This window comes from Anguilla rostrata, chromosome 7, assembly GCF_018555375.3.
Source record: "Anguilla rostrata isolate EN2019 chromosome 7, ASM1855537v3, whole genome shotgun sequence".
In the NCBI taxonomy this organism is placed as follows: domain Eukaryota; kingdom Metazoa; phylum Chordata; class Actinopteri; order Anguilliformes; family Anguillidae; genus Anguilla; species Anguilla rostrata.
In genome coordinates, this window is record NC_057939.1 from 18,678,734 (window position 1) to 18,692,305 (window position 13,572).

The 13,572-nt window shown below is 53.9% G+C and overlaps 1 protein-coding gene across 13 annotated transcripts in view; it reads right to left on the reverse strand.

The window, feature by feature from the left end:
• ptpn12 (protein tyrosine phosphatase non-receptor type 12) overlaps nt 1-13,572 on the reverse strand; it is a 50,156-nt gene that overhangs the window by 31,580 nt on the left and 5,004 nt on the right. Inside the window, exon 1 of one of the 13 annotated variants that reach the window (XM_064343419.1) lies at nt 12,548-12,758. The exons of the other annotated variants lie outside the window; for them this stretch is intronic. Coding sequence (XP_064199489.1) covers nt 12,548-12,550 — 3 coding nt within the window. The 5' untranslated portion in view covers nt 12,551-12,758. Of the gene's footprint in view, nt 1-12,547; nt 12,759-13,572 lie in introns of those variants that run through there. 13 annotated transcript variants of the gene reach the window in all.

Here is a 13,572-nt window from a genome sequence, read left to right on the forward strand (position 1 = left end):
CTTGTTTTTTTTAATTGGTTGAGTAGCTTTGTCCCAGCAAAGCCAAGCAGAGGCATTGCGCAGGATCACCATGGAAACTGCGAGGCGGCCAGGATTCGGGCCCCGGTGCTGGTGTTGGTGGCGGTGACGCCCTCGGGTCACCTCGCCAGCGGGGCCCACGCACACACACACGCACACACACACGCACGCACACACACACACGCACACACACACGCACGCACACACACACACGCACGCACATGCGCACGCACACACACACACGCACGCACACGCGCGCACGCACACACACACATAAGCGCTCGCATGCCAGGCAAAAATAGGTCACCCTCGCCTGCCACAAGCTCCGCCCCCCCCCCACGCGATGTCACGGCGGCGCGCGGGAGAGGTGAGGGAGGCGGCGAGGCCTGACGTGGCGCGGCAGCCCGAAGGCCCATCAGCCACCGGCTCGCTGCTCCGGAGAGGGAGGAGGGAAAGCGGCACAGAGAGCGTAAGGAAGACGGATCGGGGGAAAGAGGGGGGGTGAGCGGGGTCCTAAATAAAGAGCGGGGGTCTGGGGCTCGGTCCTTCCTCCCCCGGGGCCCGGAGGGACCCCAGGAGCACGGCGAGGAGCGGGCGCCATTTCGCCCGCATGCAGCGACAGGAAGTGAGGAGACGCCCACGCTGACAGAAGGGCTCAATCAGGCGAGTTAATGAGGAAGAGAGAGAGAGAGAGGCCTCCCAGCCTGTCTGTGTCTCTCTCTCTCTCTGAGCCCTGTTTCTGTTCTCCATCACCAGCGCGTGCGTGTGTGTGTTTGTGAACATGTGTAGGTGTGTGAATGTGTGTGTGTTCCTGTGTGCATGCGTGTAGGTGCATATAGGTGTGTGCGTGTGTGTGTGTAGGTGCGTACAGGTGTGTGTGTGTGTGTGTAGGAGTGTGCGTTTGTGAACGTGTGTGTGTGTGCGTGCGTGTAAGTATGTGTGGGTATGTGTGTGTGTGTAAGTGAGCACAAGTTTAAAGGTGGCCCCCCCACTGTCCACACAGGGTGTACCACACTGACCCAGCAAGAGCCATTACAGGGCATAATATACTGACCCAGCAAGAGCCATTACAGGGCATAATACACTGACCCAGCAGGGAGAGCCATTACAGGGCGTAACGCACTGACCCAGCAGGGAGAGCCATTACAGGGCATAACACACTGACCCAGCAACAGCCATTACAGGGCGTACCACACTGACCCAGCAGGGAGAGCCATTACAGGGCATAACACACTGACCCAGCAGGGAGAGCCATTACAGGGCGTAACACACTGACCCAGCAGGGAGAGACATTACAGGGCATAATACACTGACCCAGCAGGGAGAGCCATTACAGGGCGTAACACACTGACCCAGCAGGGAGAGCCATTACAGAGCATAACACACTGACCCAGCAAGAGCCATTACAGGGCATAACACACTGACCCAGCAGGGAGAGCCATTACAGGGCATAACACACTGACCCAGCAACAGCCATTACAGGGCGTACCACACTGACCCAGCAGGGAGAGCCATTACAGAGCGTAACACACTGACCCAGCAGGGAGAGCCATTACAGGGCATAATACACTGACCCAGCAGGCTGTTGACCACAGGAAGCAAGAGCTCATTACGGCACAATGATTCCACCGCACTCAGCAGAGGCTACTGCACCACCACGCTAGTGCTGCTCCTTTAGTATGTTTAGAGAGGCCCCACAGCATTTCACCAGTCATGTTTCACAGAGGTCAGAGCACCGAGCCCGCAGTGTGGCCAGTGAGTGAGAAAGATTTAGTCACATCCGGTCCGCCTCGCCCCCGTCGCTGGGCCCACCCCTCACTCGCCTCACTGTGTGCTCAAGGTGTGCTTCAGGCAAAGTGCAGAGAATGCACTTCCTGGAACACCCCGGCCCTGCGCTTCTCTGCGCAGCCTGTGAGCAGGATCACTGCTTAATCCTGCTGTGATCGCACAGGCAGGGCCTCCCCACAAGCATGCGGACCGACCAATCAGAGGCCAGCGCCCCAAAAGGTCAGAAGCGGCTTTTCCTGCATTCTTCCTCAGGAAAGACGAATGATTTATTTCCCGCACAGCAACGCAATTTTTAAATATTTTACGACTTCAAGGATATGTTGATAAAACTGGTGCTTATTAGTGAGCCTGCTATAATAACACAGCCTTGTTTGAGCTGTATAACACAGTTACTAAGGTAAAGTGAAAACAACACCAGAACATATCCAATTTTTACATTTATAAAATGTCAGGAAAAATGGAAGTTACCAGCACCCGAGAGTGTATGAGCACTTCCCCAACAAAGGAACGCGAAAGGACAGATTTTCTACCTCGCCAGCATTCAACGTAGCGAACAACAGCAAGAAGTCACTATTTTATTGGCTGTGATGTCACAGAAAAGTCCTCAAGCATACACTGTTCCGGAGCCAGCTAATACGCAACACAAAGCGCCACGTCCCGTGTGGATCCATCCCAAAACTGAGCGACCGAGTCGGACCCCTAACGGACCTAGCGCCCCGCCCGCCATTTAAAACAGGCCGTTCTGCCGCACCTCACGTCCCAGAACAACTTTCACAATGGCAAATTACTGCTGCCTGTCAACCAATCACATAACTCAAAGTACGTGGATTGACGCAAAAGGAAAAAAAAAAAGACATTTTAGCAAAGAGGACCTGCTTCATCACATCTGACACAGGGAAATGAATTTGACATTAAGAAACTGGTACACCCCAGGGGAAGCCCAGAGGAACAGAGATCCAGCGACTCGAGCAGCAGCAGGCCCAGAGCAGCAGCAAGCCCAGAGCAGCGGGTTAATGTAGGTCACAGGAGCCCGCACGCGTGTGTTCACCTATTACTGGGTGTGCACGCATTCCAACCATTCCCTACTTGGTGGTGGTGGTGGTGGAGGGGGGGGGGGACACAACAGCGTTTTAGCACCCTTATGGCCCTTCTCATTACCGTACCGTACTGAGAAACCAAGGTCACAAGCTCTGGATGCGTTTACATTGCTAGCAGAAGCGTACAGAGTATAGTTCTCCAAACTAGACTTCGCTACACCTCCAGACAGGTATCAAACAAAGGTACCAGGAACTATGGGGTGGAACTAGCGATCCTGCACATCGCAGATCGGTCAATCGCAAACTTCCTGTGAACGGTCACACCGAGCAAACCATCCGCCTGGCAAGGCTTGCCACGCCTCCACCCCTCACGTTCGGAAGCAGTGACTTTTTGGAACTTTTGGAAGTAGTAGCGCTTTACAAGTGATTGGCAGTGGAGAGACAATTTCTCAAAATGTTGTTTATTAAGGAGAGGTAAGGCTACACGAAACAAAACAAAAAAAAGTATTTCCTTTTATTTCGCCACTTCCTCCAAAATTCTCACCGCTGTGGTTCACAGGGTTCGGTGGGAACGGGAACAGGAATGTATTCTGAGAACTACAGAGGTGCCCAATAGCTCTGGTTACGGATTGGTCCCAAAGGGCCACTAAAAGTCCGAAATAAACCCGAGCAGTTTCACAGTGTTTTTCTGTTGTTCTGCTGGAGCTGTGTGACACACTAAAGCGTGAAGTCCAGAGCGGGAATACCCTCCTGTGACAAATCTGGACTGGAGATTTTATCTGGAGCAGAAGCACCAACCACAGTAGGAGCACAAGGGAGCGTGTGGCAACAGGAAACCAGAGCAACAAAGAAACACACTCACATACTCACACACTTGCGCGCACACGCACACACATACACGCACGCAGACACACACACCCACACACACACCCCCCCACACACTCACATAAACACACTCGTGCACACACACACACACACACACACACACACACACAGCCTGTGTTAAAGGCTCTGTGGTTCCTGCCCGTTCTACACAGGCCCCATTAGGGTTCTGCCTGATGTTCCCCCCAGCATGGGCGTGAGAACCCTGGCGGCGCCACCCCCCAGCCGGTCTGCCCGGGGTGCGAGCAGGGCCCCAGAGTGGGGGCATCGCACCGCATACCACCGCTGCGTGACTCAGCCCGAATCCTGCCTGGAAGAGGAGGGTTTGGCAAGAGGTTTGGCTCGACGTTCCGCAAAGCGGCGCTGGACGTTTCGCAAGCGAGCGAGGCGTCGCGCTCACGCCTCCGCGGGGCCCCCGCGGCGGGGACGTGCGGGCCCACGGGCGGGCCTGGAGACGGCGTCTCTCACCGTCCTTACGCCACAGCCCGACCGACCGACTGACTGACTGACTCATCTCATCACTGAGCGGTGGAAACACACTCACCAGGGTGCCCAGCAACTCTGCTCCTCCCTCCTCTTACTTATTCATGATGAGGCATCCGATCACAAAATCTTCACCAGCTTTATATTTATCACCCCACAAGCCTCTTTTAGCAATCACACCAGCCCTATACCAAATTAAATTTAGCTAGTTAGCCCCTGTTTTCTGAGTGTGCACGGTTTGTAAAACAGCCGAAGGATCCCTGGATCACATATCTTCCTCCCGTTCAGGGGTCCCAAAACTGCACATGATCAGTACAGCCAGGGGACACGGCGGTGTTACCAGGTACTCAAACACTACTGCAGGAGAGAAGAGTGGCACAGCCTGTAGGACGATCGACTCCCCAGCCTTATACGAATCCCACTCACAGCCTTATACGAATCCCACTCACAGCCATACACGAATCCCACTCACAGCCTTATACGAATCCCACTCACAGCCTTATACGAATCCCACTCACAGCCATATACGAATCCCACTCTCAGCCATACACGAATCCCACTCACAGCCTTATACGAATCCCACTCACAGCCTTATACGAATCCCACTCACAGCCATATACGAATCCCACTCACAGCCATATACGAATCCCACTCTCAGCCTTATACGAATCCCACTCTCAGCCTTATATGAATCCCACTCTCAGCCTTATACGAATCCCACTCTCAGCCTTATATGAATCCCACTCTCAGCCTTATACGAATCCCACTCTTAGCCTTATACGAATCCCACTCTCAGCCTTATACGAATCCCACTCTCAGCCATATAAGAATCCCACTCACAGCCATATAAGAATCCCACTCTCAGCCATATACGAATCCCACTCTCAGCCATATAAGAATCCCACTCACAGCCATATACGAATCCCACTCTCAGCCATATAAGAATCCCACTCACAGCCTTATACGAATCCCACTCTCAGCCATATAAGAATCCCACTCACAGCCATATAAGAATCCCACTCTCAGCCATACGAACCACTCGGAGCAGCTCAGCTATATAGAATCCATCGCCATATACGAATCCCACTCTCAGCCAGGCCAGGCAGGAGGGAACGCAGGTACTGGAGCAGCTCAGCTGGACTGAGCCTAAGAGAGAAGCAGAGATTTAAAGTGCCCCAGATTTACTGGCAGCTGGCAGGCCGCGCTGATGGCATCGTGCCAGCGTCTGACCCGCAGAGCGAGCGGGGGGGGGGGGGGGGCGCGGACGCCATCTTCCACCAATACATCAGCAGCAGGGCGAGGCGGCTGCCCGCGGGACAGGGGGGGCTCTCGCCCATTATTACCCCAGAACTGCTCAGCAGGGGGGTTAAGCGAGAAGGCTCAAATTACCCGCTGACCCCCCTCCCTGCCCCCCCCTTCCCTGGTATCTTTCGGCGGGAGGGCCGTGTGCCACGAGGGAGCTGGCAGCGCGCGGAGCGGCCCAGTTACAGACCCGCCACCTCCGCTTCAGCCCAGGAGCCTGCCGCTCCCGCCCTGGGCCCAGCCCCTCTCTCAGCCACGGAGAGACAGGAAGGAAGGAGAAGCCCAGCTCCCCCCCACCCCCAAACTCTGCTGCCCCATCCCTGGCCACACCCATCCGAATCAGGCGCCGTGTGGCTCCTCCCCCATTAGAGAGGGCTGGGGAGGTGTGGGGGGGGGGGGAGCTCCGCCCTTCAGAGTCAACATCAGGAAGTACCAACAGTGTGAATCACTGCCTAGATTCACAGCAGGGCTCAACCCAGCCCACAGCCCAGCACTGTGATCACAAGAGCTCCTGTCCACTACTTACACAACAGCTCAAACGCCTGTTAATGAACATTTAAAAATATACAGTACACATGTTTTTTTTAATTATAAATTTAATTTTCCCCCCTTTATCATAAAATAGCAGAAGAAGAATCAGTGACACTTCACTAAAAATATTCCCTATTTAAAGTGTGAAGGAGCACAGTCCTTATTGCAGCGAGTTATCGACACAGACCCGGAATGTCATGTGTGCTTCAGGGCTCAGGGTCGTAAATAAACAACGGAATAAACACAGGAAGTGGGGTTCAGTGAGCTTAGCATGGAATGTGGGTACTGATGGGAAATCAGATGGCGACTGCAGTATTGGCTAAAATATCAGCACCTGAAAGAGGCGGGCCAGGTTTTGGCAGGGCAGCTGTGATTGGCCATGGCGAGAGTGGGCGTCTCCGCTGTAGGAAACGGGCCGCAGGTCGTTTTCAGCCACAGGACGGTGGCGGCGGGCGATGGCGGTGTGGTCTCGAGCCTCCCCTACGCCGAAGTCACAAAGCCTCGTCTGTGGCCCAGATACCTGCCAGCACCGCCGAGCGGGGGGGGCACAGGAAACACCTGCGGGGGGGGGGACTGCGCACACTGACCGACTGTGACAGGCCGTTACGTGCCCCCGCCCCCCCCAGGCAAGACCACAGACGCCTCAACTACCCACTTCCTCTGGCTGCTGGCCATGGGCCTCCTGTTGCTGACGGGCATGGGCCTCCTGTTGCTGACGGGCCCAAAAGCAACAGCACTCCTGATTTAAACACTACTGCAGGAGAAAAGAGTGGCACAGCCTGTAGGACGATCGACTCCCCAGCCATATACGAATCCCACTCACAGCCATATACGAATCCCACTCACAGCCTTATACGAATCCCACTCACAGCCATATACGAATCCCACTCACAGCCATATACGAATCCCACTCACAGCCATATACGAATCCCACTCACAGCCATATACGAATCCCACTCACAGCCTTATACGAATCCCACTCACAGCCATATACGAATCCCACTCACAGCCATATACGAATCCACCTCAGCCTATACGATCCCACTCTCAGCCATATACGAATCCCACCACAGCTTATACGAATCCCACCACAGCCATATACGAATCCCACTCACAGCCATATACGAATCCCACTCTCAGCCTTATACGAATCCCACTCACAGCCATATATGAATCCCACTCTCAGCCATATACGAATCCCACTCACAGTCTTATACGAATCCCACTCACAGCCATATACGAATCCCACTCACAGCCATGTATGAATCCCACTCACAGCCTTATACGAATCCCACTCTCAGCCTTATACGAATCCCACTCACAGCCTTATACGAATCCCACTCACAGCCTTATACGAATCCCACTCACAGCCATATACGAATCCCACCATGGCACCCTCTGTGCTGTGATCCCTGCTCTATCTATCACTTTCTCTGCTTTCTCACCGACTGAATAAAAGAAAATATGCAAAAATACAAGAGCAGGGTGGACTACCTGCTTTAAAAAAAACTATGACAGATCCAACTACTATGACACTGAACACACCCACATTACTGTACATTATAAAACACACAGTATACAAATAAAAAAAATACAACACATTGGCTCAGCCTCACACCCGCCACACACAAGCTTAGAGCACACACACAGAGAACCGGGAACCAAGCGGAACCCAGAGGGCAGGGTCAAAGGTCAAACTGGGTTTCCATCCTCAGGAGTCAAGAGCTTTAAAAATAACTGCATACAGTTAAACCCTGACAAAACCGTTACATCACGTTCACAACACCACGACGTGTTCAGAAACAGCCACACTAATAATACTGCCACTGTGTCACAACCATGTTCAAAACCACAGTCGAGCCCTATGAATAAATTACAGAAGACACGTGCAAGCACGCGGTGTGAACTACAGGCATTTTCGAGCAGCACGAACGTGACGAACGCCATTTCAAAAGGCAGCTCCGAGCAGCAAAAGAAAGGAAATAAAAATGAAGCTCTGTGTGAGGCGGGACAGGAAAAACAGCAGCGCCTCCATCACAGAGCCGAGCAGCTGGAGCAGGCCGCTCATCTGGGGCCGCTGCTCTGGCGGAGGGGATAAATATAGCCGGTAAAAACAGTGCGCGCGCGGCGCGAGCGTTGTGAAAATTACAGCGTGCGAGGCGGAGGGGGCGGAGGGGTGACGTAACGGACAGCAGGCGGCTCCGCCCCCGTCCTGGTGACTGGGCTCACCGTAGACAGGAAGGGGAGTCAAAACCACCGCGCTCCCCCACGCTCCACGCCTCCCCTCACCGGGAGAAGACAACTGCGGAGGAGGGACGGGGCAGCGGGTGGCCTGGAGAGGAGAGTGTGTGTGTGTGTGTGTGTGTGCATGTGCTTGCGTGTGCGTGCGTGTGTGCGGTATATGAAGGAGAGGTCAGACGCTGTGTTCGAAGCATCATGCCCTTCAAAAGGGAGGGGCTTGGAAGAGCAGGGAGGCCGTCATTCAAAAGGGAAAAGGGGTGGAGCGAGAAGTACAGCACAGCATGCAGGGAAACGCCTCATTCTTCTTTGGCAACAGGTGGTGCTCTATGTCTCAACAGACCACACACACACACAGATTAATGGTGGAATGTGGCGACTTCGATATGAGCTGTACTGCGGCGAGCGTGTGTTTCTGAGCAGGGCTTCCCTGCTCCACGGCCGGGACGACCTTACGGATGCCCCCCCGCACTGTTCCCTACCGCAGCAGCCTCCATGGTCTCCCCAAAACAGGGCAGCAGGCTGACCGCTCCCGCTGCTGGCAGAAAGGATCCACTATTCCCGAGATGAAGGATTTTCATGGACTGACCCAAGGAGAGAGACATCCAGCTGGACTTCCTGACCAAAGCCCAAGGCCTGGGTTCAACCAACATGCATTTTACATATGAAGGCAGGTGCAAACTATTTTTCACAAAAACAATGGCAAGTTCATTGGTCGATTGGTGAACTGAGCAAAACCTGACTGATTTGAACCATGAGTAGAGTAGAGTATGATGTCAATTAACCTTTGCACAGCCCGGCACAGCCCGGCACAGCCCTGCACAGCCCTGCACAGCCCTGCATGGCACAGCCCTGTACAGACAGCCCTGCATGGCACAGCCCTGCACAGACAGCCCTGCATGGCACAGCCCTGTACAGACAGCCCTGCATGGCACAGCCCTGTACAGACAGCCCGGCATAGCCAAGAACATCCGGGCACGTCCCTGCACAGCCCGGCAGGTCCCTGCACATCCTGGCACATGCAGCAGCGCCGTAGATTAGAGAATTCCTTCCCGTCTCCAGACCCGCTTGCATAATGTGGCAGGAGACGCGGGCTCAGACAGGGGAAGCAGAGCCTGTTAGCCGCTGGCTGAAAGCAGGCTCCAGCACCGGGGCTGAGGCGGCCGCTACCCGGCTCTCCGCGGCGCTAATTAGCAGGAGCAGCATTTGCTCTCGTTTACAGAGAGCCGCGAGCGAGCAGCAGAACACAGCAGGAAATGAGAGGGTTCCTCTCCCCAAGTCCGGCTGCTCACAGGAGCTGAGAGAAAGCAGATGTGGGCCTGAGCCATACATCCCATAATCCCCTTCATCTCGCTCCACTGCTGGGGGGTGGACAGACATCCCGCACCCTGCCAGCATCTGCCCCCCCTGCCCCCCCCCCCAACTCGGCAACAGGATTTACACACAAATGCACTGCACACCCTTCCCCTTCCCCCACAAACAACACAGCCACACAAAAACAACATAACCCCCACAGCACACACAAACACACATACACAAACGTGTGCACACACAAACACACACACACGTATGTGCATTCACAAACAAACAAACACACTCACGCACAAACAGACACACAGACACACAGACAGACACATATAAGCAAGCGCACACACAAACACACACACGCATCCAGTCAGGCTCTCTGTTGTTCCAGCACAGCATTCTTACCCTTACATCACTTCCTGTGTGTTATAATTATCAGTGGGAGTCGGGAAGCGGCTCTGGGAACGTTCTGCTTTACTGGGTCAGCTTTCATTACCTTAAACCTCCCCACCAACACAAAGGCCAGAGCCCAACAACCAATCAGTCAAAGCACAAAATTCCCCTCGGCCCGAGGTCACACAGCGGCATTCCAGCTACTGTACTGAAAATACATTTGCGCAGACGCAAAAATAATACACATAGCAGCTGTTCGTTAGCCACATGACACGAAACCTACAAAATCTGGAATGAAATGCTTACTAAAACAAACAGAAGCGTGGATGAACGGTGTAGCGGCTGAGCTGGTCCTAAACCGTTTGGGCCCGGGGGCACAGGCTTTCGGACGCTGTCGTCACGGCGACGGGAGCCGGTGACGGTGTCCCGGCGGTAAACGGCGCTGGCTCAGCTCGCCGGGGGGTGGGGAGGGGGGTGGGGGGGGGGTGGGAACAGTCAGCAAAGTGTGAATTATTGATGCTGTGTGCCATCAGCCACCCTCCCCCGGCTTCCAAACCGCAGCGTTACTTCACTAAGCGCTACTGCGCGATCCAAAATAGAAAGTGCCGCTGCCAGCAGGGCTCCCTCTCTCTCTCTCTCGCTGCGCTTGTGTAAGAGTTAAAGCCCCGCTCGATTCTCAAGCGCACACGTCACATCCAGCGCAAATTCAAACGGACATTTTTTTTCCCCCAGCGCAAGCCGCTCATGTGACTGGCGGTGCGTACTGTAGCCCGGCTGGCGTTCAAAAGAGTCTTATGAAGAGAGACGCACAAACGGCCCTTTCAGACACAGCCGGACACGCGCCGCCGGACAGACGGACAGGACAGGCGACCGCAGCAGCACACAAACGACGCTTCAAATACGGGCGGGTTATTCACAAACAGAACGGGCATTTACCCTATTCAAACTGCAAGCTGCAATACTGTTTTTATTCATGAAAGTATCATGTGATATGATAATTCCCAGGGTCAAGAAAACAACAATGTGCAATATACTTTAGATCAGGCCATTCAACGTACTGCACTACACTCACGCAAAAGCAAGCCCACAAACTGTCACCATCTTTGGACACAGCAGGGCAACCCAAGAGCCCCTTAGGCAAGCTCAGCCCAGCCCAGCTGAGCAGGGCCTAAAGAGGGGCCTAAAACAGGATTTTCTGCATGAGCCAGCCCCATTAGAACACTTTTTTAAAATGTCCCATTACAAGACACAGGGTGACCAGACAACTTACTTTTTAAATTTTTTATTCTGCAAAGAACTTTATCAAAGCAATACGTGTGGGGACCTCTGTAGGAGGAACCAGAAAGGACAGATGAAACTGCTGGGAAACAGTGTTCAGTGTGAAGGGAACGCCAACGCTAACAAGGACCTGGGCCCATCACAATATACAGAATCTCTTGCATTAAACTGAACCGGTGGGTATACTGTAAATAATTCAAGCCCCAGCCCTACTTTAAAAAATACACCGTCTTCACATTTCAGTGATGTCAAGCGAGGGCACACCTGTGCTCAGTTTCTCAACTTTTCTGCAAAAACGAGAGGATTCCTGACAGCCACGACAAGCACAGCAATAACAAAATCTCAATAAATACAATTAGAACCAATCACAAATACATGTCATAAGAGCTGCTCATGAGGAACACGGACACAGCCTCTCCTATCAGTGACATAATGGCTGTTTGGCCTCAAGCAGGGGACCAATGCTGATCTTCCGGCCCCGCTAGGCTAGCCTGTGAGCGTATAGGCTGCGACAAGGCAACTTGATCATTTTTAAAAGCAGCGATCACTTCCGAAGCACGTGTGGGTATAAAGCAGCTCTAACGCTTGGCTGTGGTTTTCACCTGCACGCCTCGGCTCTGTTCTCCACTGCGCCTGCTCCCTCGCTCTCTTCACCGCAACGGCCCTGCAGCCCGCCCGGAGCGAGAGCTTCTGCCAAAAACACGTGCGAATATCAGAGCAACGACGACAACGCTGACCACTGACCGCCGATCAACCTCACTGCCCCTCCCCTGACCTCCGGCCCGCCCTGCCCCCCCCCCCCCATATCTGAAGCTCATCAGAGACACGAGTGGCTCCAGTGCAGCAGCAGCACCATGGGCGGCTCGTTTATTCATTCTCCATGCTCGAGTGGAAACAGTATGGCTAACCTCACGCTTCTCACTTCCTCCTACGCTCAGCACCTCCGCACAGCCGAGCGGCACCTTCAGGGCCCAGGGTGCCTTTGGTGTGTGTGCGCTAATACAGGGCTGCTACCACATCAAGGGAAACTAGAGCACTTCAGAACTCATCTGTGCTGTGCATCCAGCAGGTCATCTCTTGCGTACCATAGAATAACGGCGTGCATCCAGCAGTTCATCGCACATGTACCATAGACTGTGCGCATTCAGCTTTTCATCTCTTATGTACCATAAACTGTGTGCATCCAGCAGTTCATCTGTCATCTGCCATAGATTAACTGTGTGCATCTAGCAGACCATCTCTCATGTACCATAGACTAACTGTGTGCATCCAGCAGTTCACCTCTCACTTACCATAGACTGTGAGGCGCAGAGCAGCCACGCTTTACAGCATAGCTGATGGACTGGTGAAGGATGCTGGGATTGTACAGACCCCCTGAGGTACCCTCATCAGGGCAGCTGTCTGAGTCACCACAGGCAGCATGTGCACTCACTCGCACACGCACACAAATGTAAAGACCCAAGCAGACAGACATACGCACACACACACATATACCCAGACAATAAAGGAAAAACAGTGTTCAGCAGAGAGCCTCAGGTCACGTGTGTGTGTGTGTGTGTGTGTGTGTGTGTGTGTGTGTGGGCACGTGAAGGCTTCATACCTCCTGCAGCCCGCCAGGAGCCCAGCACTAGCACACAGAGCGCTCACACCCCAGTGCACACACAGCCAAAACCACCGACTCAGTAACCCAAGAGCATGTTAATGGCCTCTCCCTCAGAGCAGAGAGCAGAGAGCAGAGAGCAGCACCAGCACAACAGCGCTCATTTACACAGCACACGCTCCGCAGGACTTCTTTCTTTTTTCTTCTCTCCTTTTCGTAACCGGCCGTCGCGGCCCAACCTGACGCAGCGGCGCGGCCTAGTTTTCCTCAGCCGCATCATCACTCGCCGCTCGACGGTGCGAACCGACCCATTCTGGGACATTCCGCTCCGTGCACGTTCTCTCCTGCGCAGGACTAAAGGTAGCCCACATACACACAGGCGCGCGCGCGCACAGAAATGCATGAACAGACATATACAGCCGCACACACGTGCATGAATGCTTGCACAGAAATACACAGGTGTACACACACACACACACACGGGTCAGAAAGGTGACAGGCCAGAGGGGGTGTAGGGGAGAGAGTGTGGAACATGCTGTTTGAGGGCGTTACAAGGGGTACACACGAGAAGGAGAGAGGACACTGCAATCCTCAAAGGGGGGCGGGACTGAGCGAAGAATGGTGGAGCACTGGCAACACTAACCCCACCCTCCACCGCCCCTCCCCAGCAGCAAAAGGGAACAGCCATTTCTCACGGTCATTCCTGCTGCAGCAGAC